Below are 22,503 nucleotides of genomic sequence, written 5' to 3'. Positions count from 1 at the left end.
AAATTAACTTTACAGCTAAGAAAGTGGAAAGGGCAACTGGCCAATGTTACACAATAAGGAAGGAGCAAAGTCTGAATTTGAACCCAGGTCTGTGTAGCTCCAAAGCCTGGGGTTTTTCTATTATACCAAACTATATGGTCACAGAGTTATTGTTCAGAACCATAGCTCTGCCCTAAGACATGGGCACCTTTGTGAAAATGTTGAAGGTTGGAGTGTGAAGGCATGATGCTAGCCAGATTTCCTAGCCCACAGGCTCAGAGACACAGGCATCTATAATAATAAAAGCATAATATGCTAATTAGACCAGACAGCCAAACGACCTTCCGGACATCATTCCTGACATTCTTCCAGACGAAGCCGCGGCAGTCGGAGCCAAGGCAGAGGTGGTTAGGGACGATCAGGCAGGCAAGAAGAATAGTTAGGGGCGTTGAGGCAGGCAGGCGAGTGGTTAGGGGCGATGAGGCAGGCAGGCGAGTGGTTAGAGGCGATCAAGCAGGCAGGCAAGTGGTTAGGGGCAAACAAGCAGGCAGGTGAATGGTTAGGGGTGATCAGACAGGCAGGTGAGTGGTTAGGGGTGATGAGGCAGGCAGGCAGAGTGGTTAGGGGCGATGAGGCAGGCAGGTAGAGTGGTTAGGGGCGATGAGGCAGGCAGGCAAGCACTTAGGGGTGATCAGGCAGGCAGATGAGCAGTTAGGGGCGATGAGGCAGGCAGGCGAGTGTTTAGGGGTGATCAGGCAGGCAGGCAGAATGGTTAGTGGCGATCAGGCAGGCAGGCAGGCCAGCAGTTAGGAGCTAGCGATCCCAGATTGCAAGAGGGATGCCCGACTTTGGGATCAGGCCTAAACCAGCAGTTGGACATCCCCCAAGGTATCCCAGATTGCGAGAGGGTGCAGGCCAGGCTGAGGGACCCCCACGCCCATGCATGAATTTCGTGCACCAGGCCTCTAGTTTTAGTAATAATATGAGAAACTTCCCAACCAGGGGAACTCATATCTGCAGTCAATAGTGCAGCAAGTGGAGGAACAGAACTGGGAATTCATGCCCCACCCTAATGACATATAGGTGGTAAGCAGCAGAATAGAAGTCTGTTGTTCCCTTCATCATCCTTCTAGGTATAGTCAGGATGGATTAGCCCAGATCCTGACAATGAAGCCAGTAGAATAGTGGTTAACAGTTTAGACGTTGGAGTCAAGACTGGATTTGAGTCCTGGCTTTTTCACTTAATAGCAGTATGATAACTTTTCTGAACCTGTTTCCTAATCTTTGAAATGAGAATAGAATGTTCCCCCACAGAATGATTAAGATTAATATAGATTTAAAAATAGCTGATATACACATTGCTTTATCTAAGAGGGGCTCAAAAAAGGCGAACTATTGTTATCATTTCTAATTTATTTCAAGCCTTATACCTCATATTGCATTATGTGTGGAGTAGTTCCTATGAAGGACTTTCTGATTAAGTCAAAACATCTATACTTTCACCTCCTTATGCTCATGTATTGAGTCATGTTAACAAGTGTATTGCTCAAATCTAACGCAGGGTTTGATTTGTGAATTAGAAAACAGGGGTTTAGTCAAGAAAAGAGCGTGTGGTGTGTAGGTCCACCAGCTGTGTCTCTCACGGGACCATGAGCAAGGAAGCTGGAATGGATGGCAACAACACAGAAATAGGGTGGTTGGTGCCATTACTAGGTTAGACAAAATTGCTGCCAGCAAACTTTAACCTAGCTTCTTTTGTACAAAAAGAAAGTCCTAGCTCTATCTTGGAAAAAGGACTATTTGTGTGATCATGCTTTCAGACAAACTTGGAACTGCCTTTCTACAGAATTTACTCTCCCCATAAAAATGGAACTAATATTTTCATTACATTATCCATTATTGAGTTAACAGGCTACCAACCAGTGCAATAGGATTCGACTGCTTTGAGTCATGTTTCATAAATGGTCCAATTGTTCCCATAAACAAATACATCGAGCCTTACACATAAGCACCACAAATTTGCCACCCCATAAGTTATGTTCTGTTAGGTTTCTGTTTGTTTCTTTTTAAAACATCTTTCTTCCTCCTTTCCCAGTAGGTATATAGGTACAAAATAAATGAGCACTCTTTACTTCTCACTAGAATAAATTGTGACGTAAATACGGTGAGTAGTTATTTGCAAGGCTATAATTTTTTTAAATGACAGATTTTCCTAAAAGAAACCACTATAACATTTGTCCAAGTACTCCAAAGGAAAACAAAAAAATACATAAAGATTAAAAGTCTATTACTATAACATCACATTGCCAAACATGGACAACTAGGATAAAATGCCAAGGAGCCTTAAAAAATAACTTGAAAAGAGAAGGTTCAAGTCATTTAAATGTGTAGGGTTCACAAAGAACAGAAAAGTCTGAGAGCAGCTCTACTTGTGCGTGATGGCAACTCAGACTGTACTTCATCTAGGTTCATTCAGGTGTCTAAACCCACCAGATGTATGAGCAGAGTTTGTTTTTTTCCTTCTTTGCTTGGAGATGTGCACATAGATTAGAAGAGAAGAGAATCTTCCAGATGCTGATGTGAGCACAGCAGACTTGGTTCCCCTTTGATAATGTACAAAGGCTGATTTAGTTGACTCAAGCATTATGATTCTCTAAGGAAAAGTCTTATGCATGCTGAAACAGACAAGTTACCAAATTTGTCATGCTAAGTATTTCTAATCATTTTCATAAAGTGAGCTTAGTAACCTGAAAGAATAAAAAAGGTAGCTGTTAATTTCCTGTATATCCTTTTACAACGTGAATAACTTCATGGGTAAATGACAGTGAAGTTTAAAGCCCCTCAAGCATACATTAATAAGGAAGTATTGATTGCATGAAGAGGCACACATCATATAAAACGCACACTTCACAGGGTTCCTGCATAGCAGGAAAGTCACTATCACAGATAACAAATGGCTCTGCCAACAGTTAGAGCTGCCACTCAAGTGTACAACAGTAGAATTCCCTTAAAATCTCAAGGAGTATTTACAACAGCACAGATACCTTTGGGAGAATAAATATATTTTTTGGAAAGATATTTTTGTTGGAAAATTTGAACATCATGTAAATAAATCAATTTTTGAACTGGATAAAATTTAAGGCAATGCTACTCAGACCTGAGGGGGGAAACCCACAAAGTTTCTCTTTTCCTTCTGAAACATTAACAGGTTAGAATCAACATAAGAAAGTATCCCCCTTCCCAGCATTCAATGAACTTTTAGGTGTTTTCGGCATCACAAAATAGCATCCACTTTCATTCTCTGAATATGAAATGGGAAATTGTTATGTATTCTTCCTTGAAGATTGTAAAAAACAAAAACACATGGCAGCTTAGGTATTTCATATTAAATAGTAACATGAAAATAAAGACAACTACACCAGTACACACAGAGGAATCACCACCCTTACAATAAGCTCTCCAGAGCACTGAATTTCTCTTATGACTGACTTTGGTGTAGTGTGCAAAGATCATGGATTCATAAATTAACTTTTAACATCAACTACAGACTAACAAATGACAGACACAGTTAAGTTCAAAAATTTTACATTTTGCTCCTGTTTGTCTGCTAAAGAGCAGCGATTTAAGTAGATATAAAAACTTCTGACCACAAAGCTTGTTATACAGATCAAATACAGAAATCAGAAAGTAAGCAGCAATTGAGTTCCTTATTTAAACTTATCTGGTATAGAATATTTACATATTTGGAAAGAGAGACCTGCACACCACCATTCTCTTTACTCCTCTCCTGCTCTCTGCCCCCACGCAGCCCGCCCAGCTCCTTCAAATTGAAATCAAGTGTCCTGAACTATATATGCCTGTACTTTGACTAAGCTGGCTGGATGCGTCTTCTTCTGCGATCTTGGTCTGAAAGAAAAGAAACAAAGTCTTGGAAGTCATGTGTAGCCTTCTTTTCCCAACAGTAGTGTACTGTGGTCAAGGAATCTGTTCTTTCATAGCAAGGGGGGAAAAGGGCCCCACACTTCACTCCCCAACCTGAATGGGGCAAGATTAGAATGCCATCAGCCTCTTGTGCCACAATAGGCCACCAGAGAAAAAAGGAAAGAAAAGGTCAGGACAAAGGCAGCAGCAATCAACACAAGTTTCCCAACAAAGGAACCTCTCCTCCCTGGGCTTCCCCTGAAATAACATTCCCTCTTTCTTCTTCCCCTCCCCTCCCACAAAACAAAATTAATTCACATCACAAAAACATGGTACTCTTGTTAAGTGTCAGGTTAATATAAGAAAGAGTAACTCTGTCACTTTTTATATTTTAACTGAGACATAAAGTTAACGGAACACACATCACTTAAAAATTTCTATAACAGATCCAGTCTACATAGTGCAGCCAATAAAACATAAAAGAAGAGTTTGTTCACAATCTGCCTCATACGTATTTATATTCTTTCGATGCCATATAAATAGCATTTATATAGCTTAAACATTCAGACATGCACTGCGACTTTTTAGGTAGTACGAATTTCTTCACAATCACATGTGCAAATTTTACAAATCACTAAGTGAGTATTAGTAAGTTTAAGCTGGACTGTGTCTCGTATTATCTAACAAATTTAATGGGGGTTCGGAATCATCCATAGGAAGAACCAGGCGTGTTCCCCGAATGACCAGTTCATGGTCCCCAAATGCAAGCTCGCGATCCAAGGCATCTTCAGAACTGTTGGCCATAAATCTCCTTGGGCCACCAGATGTTGCTGATTCAGTGCTCACAGTAGAATCCCCATATGTCAAACTAATATCACCGTCATTGAGAATAAGATCAGAATCATCATCTTTCAATTGCTCCTGGTTCTAAAAGCAAATAAAATAAGTTTTAAGAATTGTTATGAAATTCAAGAAACATTTCCAATAGCAGAATTTTCAAGGACTCCCTACTTAAACCCCTCAGGGGTAGCAGCTTCCCTTGGGATAAAGTCTAAAGTCCTTTCCTTGACCTAAAAGACATTGTTGACTTGGGGCATCAGCTTCATCTCCCACTACAGTCAACTTCCCCAACCCCAATAGCCCCATTGTGTTCTGGCTAGACTAAGCTGCTGACAGCTGCTTAAATCTCTCAAGGTTTCTCACTTCCTGTCCCTTCTGCCCTCCTTCACGTGATGAGCACCTAGTTATCAATGAGGTCTCAGCTTAGAGTCACTTTCTCCCGGAAGTTATTCTTAAATTTCCAAGGCTAGCTGAGGTGTACCTCCTATGTTCTCCTCTAGTATCCTGTACTTAGCCCTCTCCCTAGAGTGTCACTCACCCTTGTAACTGCAATGACACTGGTCTATTCTGCACTCTCCCCCCACTAGACTAAGTCCCTTCTATGCTCTAGTCCAGTGGTCGGCAAACCGCGGCTCGCGAGCCACATGCGGCTCGAGAGCCACGGTTTGCCACTCTGTTGACTAATGAGTTTGCCGACCACTGCTCTAGTCCAACAACCTAACAGTTTGGGGCATACAGAGAGAATTCACTAAACTAATTTCAATTGATTATTGAATGGACTTATATAAATGAAGCTTTTACTTCTGTATTAACAATGCCTAGAAATATAATATCCCTCAAATATGTTGAATCCTCACTGTATACTTGTCTCCCAGCTTGATAAACTTTGGTTCTAATGTAAATTTTGTGACCCAAAGAGTATAATTAAATAAAGCTCTACAAAAGGGAAAATAGTCAAGAATATACAGTGCCATTTTGGTAAAAAAAATAATGTATTTGTGCATAGAAAAGTCTAGAAGGGCATTCAACAAAACGATGACAGTTATCTCTGCATGCTAGTAATTTTTATTTTATTCTTTATGTTTCTGTACTATCACACATTTTATTATAATGAATACACATTACTTTTAAAAATAAGTAATTTTTAATGTAAAGAGTAGGAATCATTCTAACCACTCACAGTGATCAAGGAAAAAAACAACAACAACAACCTATGTGTCTAATACTCCTTAGGGAAAGTAGAGCTGATAGATACATCTTACATCCAGCTCTCCAATACCATGTGTGTTAGAAAATTTTAAATTTGTGTAAGAGGCCCTCGCTGGTTTGGCTCCGTGGATAGAGCACTGGCCTGCGGACTGAAGGGTCCCGGGTTCAATTCCAGTCAAGGGCATGTACCTCGGTTGCAGGTTACCTGGCCCTGGTCAGGGTGTGTGCAGGAGGCAACCAATGATGTGTCTCTCTCACATCAATGTTTCTCTCTCCCTCTCCCTTCCACTCTCTCTAAAAATCAAGGAAAAATATCCTCGGGTAAGGACTAACAACAACAACAACAAAATTGTGTTGATAGTCAAATAGACTGAGGAGACTACTAGACAAAATAAAATAAATTTGCTTTGCTTTGCTGGAAATTTGCCTAAATACTCAAAGATAAAGACCAAACCCATAACAACCAACCAGCTATAATTCCTTCCTGCCTAAACTAGTTAAAACACTAAGTCTAACTAGTGCTGATCACGTAATTCAGCAATGCTCATAGCAAAGGTCTGTGACACCTTCAAATGTCAGCAGGAGATCTTTAGCACATTATAATGTCTTTATTAAGTTTGAAGTTTGGGGATGTATCTGTCAAATTTAAAAATGCATATATGCCTTTGGACCCAGCAATTTAACCTTTAAAATCTATTCTATATACCGTTATATACTTGGGTAAATTTATATTCACAAGGATACTCACCATAAACATTGCTTATAATAACAAAAAAGAAAACAACTTAAAGATCTATCCATAGGAGACTGATTAAATTAATCTTGGTATAGCCATACAATGGAGTACTATGCAGCTACAGATAAAGAGAAGCTAAAGGATCTTGTGTACTCATAGAAAGGTAGCCATGACATATCATTAAGGAAAAAAAAAAAAAGCAAGTAGCAGGACAATACACTGATTATGATCTTATTTGTGTAAAACAGTAACAAACAGCTACATATATACATATAAGTTTGTGAAGATGAAATATATCAGGAGGTATCCACAATAAAACTTTAGTAAAGACTTCCTCTAGCCCTAACCGGTTTGGCTCAGTGGATAGAGCGTAGGCCTGCGGACTGAAGGGTCCCAGGTTCGATTCCGGTCAAGGGCATGTACCTTGGTTGCGGGCACATCCCCAGTAGGGGGTGTGCAGGAGGCAGCTGATCGATGTTTCTCTCTCATTGATGTTTCTAACTCCCTCTCCCTTCTCTGTAAAAAATCAATAAAATATATTTTTAAAAAAAGACTTCCTCTAAGGCAGTGGTTCTCAACCTTTCTAATGCCGCGACCCTTTAATACAGTTCCTCATGTTGTGGTGACCCCAACCATAAAATTATTTTCGTTGTTACTTCATAACTGTAATTTTGCTACTGTTATGAATCGTAATGTAAATATCTGTGTTTTCCGATGGTCTTAGGCTCTACAGCAGCGGTTCTCAGCCTGTGGGTCGCCTAAGGCCATCGGAAAACACAGATATTTACATTACGATTCATAACAGTAGCAAAATTACAGTTATGAAGTAGCAACGAAAATAATTTTATGGTTGGGGGTCACCACAACATGAGGAACTGTGTTAAAGGGTCGCAGCATTAGAAAGGTTGAGAACCACTGCTCTAAGGCAAGCATGTCAAACTCGCGGCCCACAATGAATATTTTTGCAGCCCAGCCAATATAATGGTATGTAAGAAACATTTTAATAAAAATTTTGTAACTTATTACAATATCCTGTTATACATAACTAGATGCCCGGTACACGCCTGCACCCTCTCCAATCTGGGACCCCTCGAGGGATGTTCGACTGCCCTCTCATAATCCAGGACTGCTGGCTCCTAACCACTTGCCTGCCTGCCTGACTGATTTCCCCTAACTGCTTCTGCCTGCCAGCCTGATCAACCCCTAACCACTCCCCTGCCAGCCTGATCGATGCCTAACTGCTCCACTGCCAGCCCAATTGCCCCTAACTGCCCTCCTCTGTAGGCCTGGTCCCCCCCAACTTCTCTCCCCTGCAGGCCTGGTCCCCCCTAACTGCCCTCCTCTGCAGGCCTGGTCACCCCCAACTGCCCTCCCCTGCAGGCCTGGTCGCCCCCAACTGCCCTCCCCTGCAGGCCTGGTCCCTTCTAACTGCCCTCCACTGCAGGCCTGGTCCCCCCCAACTGCCTTCCTCTGCAGGCCTGGTTTCCCCCAACTGCCCTCCCCTGCAGGCCTGTGTTCCCCCCAACTGCTCTCCCCTTCAGGCCTGGTCCCCCCCCAACTGCCCTCCCCTGCAGGCCTGGTCGCCCCCAACTGCCCTCCCCTGCAGGCCTGGTCTCCCCCAACTGCCCTCCCCTGCAGGCCTGGTCACACCAAATGCCTTCCCCTGCTGGCCTGTGTTCCCCCCAACTGCCTTCCCTGCAGGCCTGGGTCCCCCCCAACTGTCCTCCTCTATCAGCCCGGTCACCCCTAATTGCCCTCCCCTGCAGGCCTGATCGCCCCCAACTGCCCTCCCTTGCAGGCCTGGTCCCTCCCAACTGCCCTCCCCTGCTGGCCTGATTGCCCACAACTGCCCTCCTCTGCTGGCCAACTTGTGGTGGCCATCTTGTGTCCACATGGGGGCAGCCATCTTTGACCACATGGGGGAGGCTATCTTGTGTGTTGGAGTGACAGTCAATTTGCATATTACTCTTTTATTACATAGGATTATTAATAACAAACTACAACATTCGCTAATGACTTGTTACTATAACCTTGTTGCATTCATTTCCCTTACACGCCTTATGCGCAGGCGTACCATTTCTCTCCACTAATACTAGCAGCGAATATTTTAGCAGCCGATTGCTACATCATTAGTCTTGGACTGACTTGTTTAGTGTGAGCAACAGAAAATATTTCACTTTTGGAGAACAAGAAAATAGGTTTATTTATATTACACCTGTTAATTTGTGCAGTTATTCAGTGTCTAGTAAGTTAATGTTCAAGAAAAAAATATTAATTTTTATTAAAATGTTCTATTATTTTAGGTTAACGATTATTCATTTATTTCAGCCCTTTGTATTCAGCATGTCTCTACAGAAATAAACCTACATTTCTATGAAAATTGAAGTTTTTATTTTTTTGTGGCCTACATAAACTTAAACCTTGTTTATATGGCCCATGTTAGCCTTTGAGTTTGACATGCTTGCTCTAAGGTATGTAGGTGGGAGGAGGGCAACTTTTATTTCTCACTTTGTACATTCCATACTGTTTGAATATTCTTATAAAAAGGGGAGACTTGGACACACAGAATACCACGTAAAGATGAAGACAGAGATCTGAATGATATGTCTATAAGCCAAGGAATGCCAAAGCTTGGCAGCAAACCACAACAAGCTAGGAAACTAGGAGAGAGGCATGGAACAGATTCTCCCTCACAGCCCTCAGAAGGAAACAAGCCTACCAGAACTGTGAGACAATAAATTTCTGTTGTTAAACCATTCAGTTGTACTACTTGTTACAGCAGCACTAGGAAACTAATACCACAATGTTCTATTTTGCTTTATTCCACAGGATACACAGTCCTTCTGAAACATTCTGGCTTTTGGAGATGGTTGAGTGGGTCTCTGAAATCCAAGAGCTGAGCCTCACTGATTAACCAACAGAGCCGTCTGACCCCTCTGCACAGAACCTCAGGGCACAGAGGGAATGGAGATTGTGTTTGAGAGAGAGGACTTTGGGCAATGTGGTAGGGAGAGAAGAGACAACATGGAGTGTTCTGCCATCCCACCAGCACAATCTGTCAGAAATGTAACTCATGACTCAATGTAACACAAAGCTGTAAGGCACTCGTCCTGATCCAGGTGCCACCCCCACTGAGTGAGTCTACTCTTTCCCATCTATTCTCTGTGGGGTCTGCACTAACACACCACAGAGAATGTCATAAGGAACTGGGGGGAGTGCATGTCTGCACTGCTCCACCACAGTCTCGCCTCTCTACTCAAGATGTTGCATCAGAGTAGTCAAAATAGGTGAGTTTTCTTAACATTGGCACTTTATTTGATGCCATAGATTATTTTGAATGATTAGGTTAGAAGCAATTTTTTTTTTGGAAAGAACTGAAAAATAAAATGTTCATACTTTAAAATAAAAGCTAGTTAGCATTTGTCACTTTCTTTCTTTATTATACTACTTGCCAAATCATCAATCATATGTTGGTAGCTAACAAAAAAATATGGCATCTGCCTAACAGGCGTGGCTCAGTGGTCGAGCATCAACCCATGCACAAAGAGCTTACCAGTTCAATTCCCGATCAGGGTACATGCCTGGATTGTGGCTTGATCCCCATTGGGTGGGGGGGGGAGTGTGTGTGCAGGAGGCAGCCAATTGATGATTCTCTCTCACCACTGGTATTTCTACCTCTCTCTCCCTCTCTCTTCCTCTCTCTGAAATCAGTAAAAAGTATGGTATCTAGATTATATCTAGTTATGCTCACACCTCCCAGCTATGTGGAACAGAGGTAGAAAAAGCTTTCCTAAGATTCAAAAGATGGTAAGTGTGAAATAAAAGATCATCTGTTGCACTTTAGGGGCATCAAAGATTGTTTTATTAATCCTCTCAATATGACTGTGACAACCCAAATTTATAAATTAAGACAAACATTTGGTACTGAGCTTAGGCCTCATACTGCAAATAAATGAAAACCAGCATGGAAATAGAATTATTTATTAAAATCACCAACAGTTAAATGAGGTACTATTCTAGATCTGTTTTCACATGCTGCTTCAAAGGCTATAAATTATATTTATAGATTTCAGTTTATTTTCTGGCTGAGCAAAATGCATATTCTTATATTCCCTCTCATGGATTTTATACCTTCAAGTCAAACAAAACAAAACAAAACAAAACAAAACAAAACAAAACAAAACAAAACTAGTAACCCAACCACAGAGCAGATAAATTTAACTTTAATAAAGAGCTTGGGTTTTGGATAAAACCCACTTACTTCATAAGCCTGGGGGCTGGTTAGGCATCTGGCAATGGGTCCACAGCAGGCAGGGAGTGTTGTTGTGAGAGGAGGCCCACTATGCGTCAGCAGAGGCTTCAGATAGCTGTGCTGGTTAAGGAAGGGCTGTGTTCATTTCTTCACAAATTTAAAAGAATGACTCATTTGATAACAACCACCATCACAATATACCAACTATTTGAGAGGATATCAAAGGGCTTTCACATATGTTGTCTCATTTCATCACCACATTATGTCAGTGAGATAGCAAAGGGAGCTTTTATTATTATCTCTATATCACAGATATGAAAACTAAGCTCAGAGAGGAACATGATCTGCCTAAAGTCACACAATTAAGTAAATTAAGCACCAATATTCAAACCCAGATTTGTTTGATTCCAATAATTAAGAGAGTTTGGTATTAATGTAAAAATAGACAAATAGAAAAGAGAGTCCAGAAACAGACCCCCACATATATGGCCCAGTGACTTACAACAAAGGTTCCACTGCAATTCAGTGGGTTAAGGATGGTATTTTCAATAAATGGTGCTGGGTCAACTGAATACCCATATAGAAAACAGTAGCTCTTGACCCATACCTCACACTGGACACAAACTCAATAGCTAAAACAATCATACTTTTAAAAGGAAATATCTTCATGACCTTGGGATATAAAAGATTTCTTAAGATATAAAAATCACTACTAATAAAAGAAAAGATTGATAAAATAAACCTCATTAAAATGAAGAATTTATGTTCCTCAAAAGACAGGATTAAGAACATGAAAAGATGAGCTACATATTGGAAGAAGATAGTCACAATACATATAACCAACAAAGAACCCAATTCAGGAATATAGAAAGAACTTCAAATCAGGTAGACAAGACAACTCACATAATGGGCAAAAGAACTGAACAGACATCCTTCAACAAGGAGGACATCAAAATGGCCAATATGAAAGGATGCTTGACCTCAGTGGTTATTGGAGAAATGTAAACTAAACCACATGAGACATCACTACAAACCCATCGATATGGCTAAAAATGAAAAGGCTAACAAATATCATGTTTTGGTGGAGATGTGGGACAACCGGAACCCCTTAACTTGCTGGTGGGAGTACAAATCTGTTACAAGCACTCTGGAAAACTGGTTGGCACCAGCTATTAAAGCTAAATTTACACTTGCCCTAAATTCTACTCTTAGGTATCTAACTCAAGAGAAATGAGTGCCTATGTTTACCAAAAAATATATGCACGAATGTTTAGCTTCATTTGTAATAGCCCAAAGTTGGAAACAAACCAAATGTTTATCTATAGTAGATGGTTAAAAAAAAACAAGAACCCATAGTATATTCATACTATGGAACACTACACAGCAATGAAAAAAAGTGTCACTAGTACAGACAATATGGATAAACTATACAATGTTGAGTGAAAGAAGCAAGACATAAAATAACACACATGATTCCATCTATATGATAAACAAAAGCAGGTAAAACTAATCCATGTTGCTAGAAATCAGAATTGTGATTGCCCTTTTGGGGGTGGACAGGGAAGTCATTATTGACTACAAGGGAACACAGGGTACCTTCTGGGGTGCTGAAAATGTTCTACACACTTTCTATGGGTGGCAGGCACACAAGTATATACACATTAAGCGGTACACTTAAGATTTATGTATATTGCTGTATTTAAGTTGTATCTCAATTATAACAAACAATCTGGCTATACCAGTGGTCGGCAAACTCATTAGTCAACAGAGCGGCAAACCGCGGTTTGCCGACCACTGGGCTATACAAAGGAACTGAAATCTAGAGTGATGAATCATTAATTCCACCAGGGCACTGGGTTTTAAAATTACCAGGTCTTAGTCTAGTAGTACTTAATAGGGTAATATTGAGTCAAACAAGTCTTGGTGTTTAGCTCTATAAAACTATACAGAAAAAAAGCTATTATTCTACTCTTTCTCTATATTAGGATCATTTAATTGATTTGTATATTATGCAGAAAATGTACAGAACTATTTATGTAGGAAAAACTAAACAATTTTTGTTGAATGAGAGGGGTGTAAAGGCCCCAAGAGATGTAGAAGTGGCTTATATCCAAAATGCTGATAATGGAGCCAAAAGTAATGACATAATCATTAAACAATTTTAAAGAGCCATGATCTCTCTCCCTAATGAGAGTCTTAATACCATAGCTATGCATGCATTCTTGTTTCCTTACAGTAATTTAATTCAGGAATACCATGTGAAAAGTGAACATAAAAATCTAGCTGACAAAATTTTATAAGTAGTAGATTATAATGATAAGTATCCAATGCATTTTTCTTAAATATAAATGATTTTGCTCAGAAAGGCAAAAGCAAGGAAAATCTTTTTATGTAGTTGTCCCAAATTTGCTTCAATGGAACATAAACCAGGTTTTTTAAAAAAAATATATTTTATTGATTTTTTACAGAGAGGAAGGGAGAGGGATAGAGAGTTGGAAACATCGATGAGAGAGAAACATCAATCAGCTGCCTCCTGCACACCCCCTACTGGGAATGTGCCTGCAACCAAGGTACATGCCCTTGACCGGAATCGAACCTGGGACCCTTGAGTCCGCAGGCCGACGCTCTATCCACTGAGCCAAACCAGTTAGGGCCATAAACCAGGTTTTGATTCATTTACTGGTAAGTCTCAGCCTGAAAGAACTCTATGGTCCCTTTTTATAGTTCAATTTTCAAATAAGAAATTAATTTTAATAAATAGTGAGTGATAAAATATTTTAAAGACATTATATAGTCACGTTATAGACTATAACTTGACTCAAAGTATAGCTATGAAGAACACTATTACAATAGGACAAGAAAGAAACATGGCAAACAATGAAACATTCGCATTATGAATAGAAAGGATAATCTGCCAGTCTTTGGAAAGGTCAGAGAAAAAAGGTAGATCACTCATTATTGGGGTATCTAACATTAAAATCTGTGGTTTTAATCTTAATCTTGTGCTTTTTCCTAAGGAAGCCTTTGCTTTTTTATTCTAGCAAGTACACTGACAAGAACCAAAAATACCTTTTTCAGGGTTCACTAAATTAGCTAAAGGACAATAAAATTTAAAGTTTGCTCAATAAATAAACCTATATATATCAAAGAAAATCTATAAGGGCTCCTTCGTTCCTTCACACAGCCAGCTTCTGCAATTATCAGTTCCTACTGGTTTCATGGGTTTTCAGAGGAATCCATTTGTGTGGGTTTCCTTTAATAACCTTCTCACTACACTGAAGAGAAAGGGAAGACCAAAGGTTTTATGTTCTGCTTCAGGATGGGAATGGTCAAAACAGTTGTTCCATTAAATTGCGATTGTCCATGTCCATAATACCATTTTTTTTCTCAATTAAGGATACTTATGATCAAAGTTGTACCATATCCGGAAAAGCCAGGCACTCTCAGCTTTGGTAGTTCTTCTTTCATTTTCAGGAATACCCTGCAAACAAATAATAAAGAAATCAATATATACACAAAGATAAAAACACATTTATTTAAGAGTCACTTCTTTATACAATCAGAAATATAGGCTATTATGTATGAGGTACTCTCCAACCTGGGGGACATTAGAAATTTTCAAAGTTACTACTATGTTCTTGGAACATTAGCAAAATGAAATCAAGTAGGGAAATTCCATATTAAGCCTGACCATCTAGGAGGGAAAACTAACAGCAAGCTGGCATCTTCGAAATAGCTTCCGAAAACATAAACTGGGTCCTTATTTGTGATGTGGTGGGGCCAGTAGTGGGGAGTTAGGTGAATGGGCTCATGTGGGCTCTGACATGAACTAGTTGGGTAAGTTCCTTTCCCTCTGTGGGCCTACCTGAATTTCTTCATGCATGCAATATGAGGGTTAGAAAATATTTAAGGCCCTTTCTAGCATGAGTGTTCTATGGTTCCATGATTTTGGTTCCTTCCTGGGTATAAATGAATCTTCCTTTAAATATACATACACAATAGAAAAATGTTCAAGAATATTGCACGGACTTACAAGAGCTAAAAAACACCTGTATTTCCTTTTATATCAGTAGGCATAGGTTTGTTCTATGTCTTGCTTTTTGAAGAGCAATTAAGCTATAAATCTCACCACATAAACACCTGTATACCCAACCCCCACACATTCCATACTTACTATACTGTTCCTCTGTGCTTCCCAGTGGACACTCACAATATTGAGTAAACAATATAACAACCCAACACATCCATAGGGTTTTGAAGGCAAGGGAAAAAAATGTATTTTTTTCTGTATGTCACAGGTGATATTCACCAACCTGGCTCTCTCCCTGTCACTCCATTTCCATTTCTCCTCTGTGATAACAGAGGTGACAAAGCAGGTGGAGTCTAAGAGGTAATGATCAAGCATTTGTCTGGTGATCTGTATGATGACTTTAATTTTCTTTGGACATAAGATAGAAGCATTAAGGAGCTATTATTCCCTTGGAAACTATCCCAGCAGCTGAGCATCATGGGAATTTACCAAGCCTAGTTTGCTCAGATATTTCAAGCCCATGGAATTATACTTCAAGGTTCTTACCAAAAAAGAAGCAAGTACTTACTATATCACATACACACTCATCACTCAACAGCTAACAAAATTAGCATTTAAGAAATGAATCTAATGATTTTTTGAACCACACCCTGAAGACAAATAGCCCAGGGCTTGTTTCAGACAAGAAAAAGAATTGTGTTTTGAAAGAGATGATTTCCAGCTTTAAAAATATTTCTGCGATTTTCCATCTAATCTAAAGTCTAGGGCAGAGTCACATATTGAGTGGTGCTCATAATCCATTAAAAGGTTGATGGAAAATACCAGGAAAGAGTGGTCAGTCTACAGAAGGCACCAAATTACACTGTACTCAGTCTATCAGGTTCAGGTGTAGAGGAACAACTGAGAAAGTAATACATGGAAGCAGGCAAGAAAATGTGGGCAAGGCTAAGGCACAGAGTAAGAAACTGCATTCTCCTGATCAGGCAGGGAAGACTCCAAAGCTTCTAGGCAGTTCTCAAGGGCAGCTGCTGGTCATCCAATTTGAAAGTTACACAGGAAGAGCAGCTGGAGTGGGGCTTACATCAGAGAAAAGCCTTCATGCGCAAACCCAAGTGGAAAAAGGCTCCCTGTGCCAGAGCAGTCACTTGAAAACTCAGGAGTGCTTATGGGACGGCTCTTCTCTGCAGCCAAAGCCCAGGCTGGCCCACAGATATGAGAGCTGTCACCCCTGATAACTACCCACTGTCTAAAATTCAGTTTTGTTTCTATCACAGAGTGAGGAAAGGCCAGGAAAGATGCCAGTTAAAAGCTGATGCAAACAGGACAGGATCTAAATAATGGTGGCATGAAGTCTACAGCAAATTGTTTTCTTTCAAAACAACTGTACATTTGACAGAAATGCCAGGGACAACACAAATGCATATTTACCAAATGTTCTTGGTCTGAATCAACACCAACCCTAAAGGAGAAAAACAAAAGGCAAATGAGATCTTGAAGCAAAAAAAAAAAAGTCTATTCACATATGTATATTCTCAGGGAACTACTTTTTTCAATGCAGAAGCTATGGAATGGTTAATGTTTTCTTGCTTCTCTCTGGCTGTTGATATAAATTTTTGGCTCCTGCCACTTTGCTTAGCAACAGCTCAGATCCTTAGACAAGCAGGGTCTACTAATGATTCTCTTCCTACAATCCAACTTACCATTCTCAGAAAAATAACATTTGCTTCTCTGAATACAAGTTCATTATAAGCAGAGTCAGAGAAAGCAGCATTGTCCCTGTTACTGAATAAGAACTACTTACTGGGTAGTTCCAAATACAAGGCTGGCACAATGCAGTTCCAGCAGGGAGTTTCATGTTTTTGGACCTCTCAGCTCTCATGGTAACATTCTATTGTGATGACCGAAGAGAGGGTCCAATTACATTTTTTTTTCATAGGCTAATGGATACACATTAGCCTTTGTTCTTCATAATTCTTTTTCATCTGCTCAGAATCCTGCTTTTCTTTTCCCAGGGAACAGCTTCATTATGAAGAAGTTCTCTTTGACTCTTCTCTATCTCCTCAACACCAGCAGCACTCAGCAACTCTGTTCATTCTTTCTAAGTTGTCTCTCACATCTCCCCTTTCCATTCCAACTTCTCACGCTCTGGCCTCATTCTGACTCATGGGGTCTGTAGCAACTGGATGTAAGGTTTTCCAGCTGCCAAGCTCTCCCCTAGATTTTGCTATTTAGAGCATAGATCTCAGTGGGTTAGTCCCTTGACAAAAGACTCTGAGACCGGCTTACAACTCAGAGGGTGAAGTCTAAAGTCCTTTGTGAGGCATTCAAAATTCTCTACAAATTAGCACCCCACCGCTCCAACCTGCCTTTCCCCTCATTCTATTCTACATACTCTCTATTAGCCACATCTGACTACTCCTCTCCAAAATCCCTGTCCTCTCCCGAGCCTCCGTGCCTCTGCTCATGTTCCCTCTATCTGAAATGCCGTGTCCCGCGTTTCTGTACTCCTTTACGAGTTCCAAATGAACCATTCTCTGACCCCCTCCAAGAAGAATCATTTTTCCTTTATGCTTTAACAACACTTTCTAGAATCTTCTATAACACTTAACACAGTATAGTTATTTACCTGCCAGTCTTCCCAAACAGACTGTGAGCTCCTTGAGGCTAAAGGTCATGTCTCAATTCATCTCTGTAGCCCTAGAGTCTAGCACAGTACCTGACACACAATAGGTGCTCAAATGTTTAGCAATTAAGGTCACTACTACAGACAACACAGAAAAAATAGCAGTGTGAGAAGCTGTAGCAGTAGCAACTCAGAATACAAATAATACCAAAGGGAGGGAAATGATGCAAGACCTCATCTGAAAGGCAAGTGAATCATGGTCAAGTACTTGAAAACAGTTATGAATTATGAATCCGGATATGACCGGATTCATAATTCCAAGAAAGGCTAATTTCTTCTTTGTTAAAATGGCCAGAAGCTGCTCAATAGCTTCTTAGCACATTAAACTCTAACCACATTTGTGCATCTAAAGTGACACCTAGTGGTCTTAGAGAGAGAGAGCACCAATTCAATGTAATAAACATTTAGAGAGCACTTATTATCTGCCAGGCATTCTGCTAGGCACAGGACATAGACATGAATTAGACATGGCCCCTGCTGTCAAGGAGCTCAGGGACTAGTGGGGGAAACAGACACAACTGGAGCATAATCCCCAAAGACTCTGCAATCAGGGAGAGCTAGGTTCTAATCTGATCTCAGCTCCTTTCCAGCTGTGTGAATGAACTTAGTCAAATTATGTAGCCCAATGAACCATGATTTTATCACCTGAAAAATAGGGATAATATTCACCACACAGAGTTGCTGCAAGAATTAAATGAGAGACAGAGAAACCAAGATGGTGGCATAGGTAAACACCTAAACTGCTGCCTCGCACAACAATATCAAAACTACAACTAAAAGACAAAATGGACACTATCCAGAACCACAGGAAAGCTGGCTGAGTGGAAATTCTACAACTAGAAGGAAAGAGGAAAGCACATTGAGACTCAGAGGAGGTACAAAAGGCTGAGGTACGGAGATACGCGTGCGCGGAGAGGACGGGTGGTTGAGTGCACGGGCAACTGAGTGCATGGTTGGCTTTCTCAAGCGGGAGGGAGACAGAAGCTCCTGACTGCACTGAACTCCAGTCCCGGGCGAGACTCTGGGAACCCAGATTCATCGGGGGAAATCTGGACTGTCAGGAAAAGAGAAAGCACACTGAGACTCAGGGGAGCTGTGGGAGGCAGAGGTCTGGAGGCGTGCGCACGCAGCAAGGACTGACTGCTGAGTGCATGGGTGGCTGAGTGCGCAGCTGGCTTTCTAAAGCGGGAGGGAGATGGAAGCTCCCAACTGTGCTGAACTCCAGTTCCGGGTGAGTTTCTGGGAACCCAGAATCATTCGGGGAGAAACTGGACTGTTTGGCAGCAGGCTAAACTCGAGGGCGGCTTTCTCTCAGAGGTGCTTGCAGTGATTACCGAGGGACACTGAGACCCAGGGGCCTCAGAGGGCAGGGCTGATGGGAAGCCAAGGCTGTCTGCTCCGCCCTGAGACTCAGCCCCATCCAAGCTGAGCATGGAGGCTTTTGCAATTTTGCAACTCTTGTCTCATAAGGGTGTCTCCACCACAGAAATTCTCCCAGCATAGATAGAGCTGATCCTCACAGCCAATTGGCCTAGAGGTCAATTCCTCCCAGTGACACCAACAACAATCAAGACTTAACTACAACAAGGCTGTGCACACAGTCCACAAAGGGGTGCACCAAAAGTGTCTACCTCAGGTAACTGGGGGAGGCTGAGCCACAGGGCCCTATAGGACACCTACCACACAAAGCTACTCTATCAACTCAGGGAAGCAGCCAAAATGCGGAGACAAAGAAACAGATCACAAACGAAAGAAATGGAGGAAAACAAACGACTGGATATAGAGTTCAAAACCACGGTTATAGGGTTTTTCAAGAATTTCCTAGAAAAGGCCGATAAATTTAGTGAGACCCTCGAGGAAATGAAAAAGACCAAATAGAAATTAAACATACACTGAAATAAAAAATATTATACAGAGACCTAAGAGCAGACTAGAGGACCGCAAGAATCAAGTCAAAGATTTGAAATACAAAGAAGCAAAAAACACTCAACCATAAAAGCAAAAAGAAAAAAGAATCCAAAAACTTGAAGATAGTGTAAGGAGCCTCTGGGACAACCCCAAGAGTACCAACATCTGAGAAACCAAGATGGGGGCATAGGTAAACACCTAAACTGCTGCCTCGCACAACAATTTCAAAACTACAACTAAAATACTAAACGTCTATCACCCAGAACCACGGGAAAGCTGGCTGAGTGAAAGTTCTACAACTAGAAGGAAAGAGAAAAGAGCATTGAGATGTGCACAAGTGCTGGAAAGCTGAGGTACGGAGGTGCGTGAATCGGGCTGGCGGCGGGTGTCTGGGTGCGCTGCTTCTTTCAACCGGAAGGGAGACAAGCTCCAGATTACTCTGAACTCCAGTTTCTGGGTAGACACTGGGGACCCAAACTCCTACAGGGAGAAGCTGGACTGTCTGCCATCGGGTCGGAAAGTGAGGGTGACTTTCTTGCAGAGGTGTGCCCAGCAATCATTGTTTACTGTGCTGGGGCGCGAGACGTGGGGACTTGGAAACGCGGAAACGGTGAGACGGCTGACTGGCAGCCATCGCTGTTTGCCACACCCTAGCCTAGTGACTCCCTGAGACCCCACCCCGCACAATCCACAAACCCACCCAAGCTCCGTGCAGCGGCTTTTGCATATAAATGGCCTGCCCTATTGCAGCTTAACCAAACAAACTGCAGCTCTGGTCAGACAGCTCCAAAACCTCCAAACCCCAAACAAAGAGGAGAAAACTGTAGTTCTCACTGTACCTCCTGCTGGGTGGCCTCAGACAGTAGCTGACCAGCACCTCATTGGAGACCAGAAGCTAGTATATATAGTGGTTAGTGTGAGACAACACCAGATTTCACCAACTACTCACATCCATAAGTGACACATTCAAGAGGCAGACTCAGTGAACACCAAAGCCCCACTGAAGCAAGTCCTGCCCCCTAAGCATGTCTCCAGCGCAGCAGTTCTCCCAGTATAGACACAGCGGGTCCTCACAGTCAATTGGCCTGGGGGTCAATTCCTCCCAGTGATACCAACAACAATCAAGACTTAACTACAACAAGGCTGTGCACACAGTCCACAAAGGGGTGCACCAAGAGTGTCCACCTCAGGTAACTGGGAGGCTGACCCACTGGGCCATATAGGAAACCTAGCACACAAATCTACCGTACCAACTCAGGGAAGCAGCAAAAATGCGGAGACAAAGAAACAGACCATAAACAAAAGAAAGGGAGGAAAACAAACGACTGGATATAGAGTTCAAAACCACGGTTATAAGACTTTTCAAGAATTTTCTAGAAAAGGCCGATAAATTTAGTGAGACCCTTGAGGATATGAAGAAGGACCAACTAGAAATTAAACATACACTGACTGAAATAAAAAATATTATACAGAGACCCAACAGCAGACTAGAGGAACGCAAGAATCAAGTCAAAGATTTGAAATACAAAGAAGCAAAAAAAACCACTCAACCGGGAAAGCAAAAAGCAAAAAGAATCCAAAAATTTGAAGATAGTGTAAGAAGCCTCTGGGACAACTTCAAGCGTACCAACATCAGAATGATGGGGGTGCCAGAAGAAGAGAGAGAGCAAGATACTGAAAATCTATATGAAGAAATAATGACTGAAAACTTCCCCCACCTGGTGAAAGAAATAGACTTACAAATCCAGGAAGCGCACATAACCCCAAACAAAAGGAATCCAAAGAGGACCACACCAAGACACATCATAATTAAAATGCCAAGAGCAAAAGACAAAGAGAGAATATTAAAAGCAGCAAGAGAAAAACAGTTAATTACCTACAAGGGAGCACCCATATGATTGTCAGCTGATTTCTCAACAGAAACTATGCAGGCCAGACGGGAATGGCAAGAAATATTCAAAGTGATGAATAGCAAGGACCTTCAACCAAGATTACTCTACCCAGCAAAGTTATCATTCAGAATTGAAGGTCAGATAAAGAGCTTCACAGACAAGAAAAAGCTAAAGGAGTTTATTACCGCCAAACCAGTATTATATGAAATGCTGAAAGGTATTCTTTAAGAAGAGGAAGAAGAAGAAAAAGGTAAAGATAAAAATTATGAACAAATACATGTCTATCAACAAGTGAATCTGAAAATCAAGTGAATAAAAAATCTGATGAGCAGAATAAACTGGTGAATATAATAGAATCAGGGGCATAGAAAGGGAGTAGACTGACAATTCTCAGGGGGAAAGGGCTGTGGGGGGTACGGGAAGAGACTGGACAAAAATCGTACACCTATGGATGAGGACAGTGGGGGGGGGGGAGGTAAGGGCAGAGGGTGGGGTGGGAACGAGGTGGAGGGGAGCTATGGGGGGGGAAAGAGGAACAATTGTTATAATCTGAACAATAAAGATTTATTAAATTAAAAAAAGAGAGAAAAAAAGAATTAAATAAGAAAAATGCAACTTGAGATGTTAAGAGTGTCTGGTACATCATTAACATGAAGTGGTAGCTCTTATAACAATACTAGAGGCCCGGTGCACGAAATTTGTGCACTGGTGGCCCGGGGGGGGAGGGGTCCCTTAGTCTGGCCTGCACCCTCTCGCAGTCTGGGACCCCTCGAGGAATGTCCACCTGCCAGCTTAGGCCCGATCCCCGCTGCAGTCGGACATCCCTCTCAGAGTCCAGGAGCCCTCGGTCCTTACGACCCACCTGCTCACTGCTCCTTAACGCTCAGCTCACTGTTCCTTAGCACTGCCGCAGAGGCGGGAGAGGCTCCCACCACCGTCACTGTGCTTGCCAGCCGTGAGCCCGGCTTCTGGCTGAGTGGCGCTCCCCCTGTGGGAGCACACTGACCACCAAGGGGCAGCTCCTGCATTGAGCGTCTGCCCCTTGGTGGTCAG

The 22,503-nt window shown here is 41.6% G+C and overlaps 1 protein-coding gene across 1 annotated transcript in view; it reads right to left on the bottom strand.

The window, feature by feature from the left end:
• Positions 1-2,140: 2,140 nt before the first annotated feature.
• SLC9A6 (solute carrier family 9 member A6) overlaps positions 2,141-22,503 on the bottom strand; it is a 60,970-nt gene continuing 40,607 nt past the window's right edge. Inside the window, exons 13-16 of the mRNA XM_080653298.1 lie at positions 16,396-16,426; positions 14,339-14,418; positions 10,947-11,052; positions 2,141-4,827 (exon numbers count right to left, since the gene is read on the bottom strand). Of these exons, the coding sequence (XP_080509424.1) occupies positions 4,555-4,827; positions 10,947-11,052; positions 14,339-14,418; positions 16,396-16,426 (490 nt within the window). The 3' untranslated portion in view covers positions 2,141-4,554. The remainder of the gene's footprint in view (positions 4,828-10,946; positions 11,053-14,338; positions 14,419-16,395; positions 16,427-22,503) is intronic.

The sequence above is a fragment of the Plecotus auritus genome, assembly GCF_963455305.1.
Source record: "Plecotus auritus genome assembly, chromosome: X".
Lineage (NCBI taxonomy): Eukaryota > Metazoa > Chordata > Mammalia > Chiroptera > Vespertilionidae > Plecotus > Plecotus auritus.
Note: the sequence above shows the minus strand (reverse complement) of the source record. Positions and strands in the feature narration are given on the sequence as shown.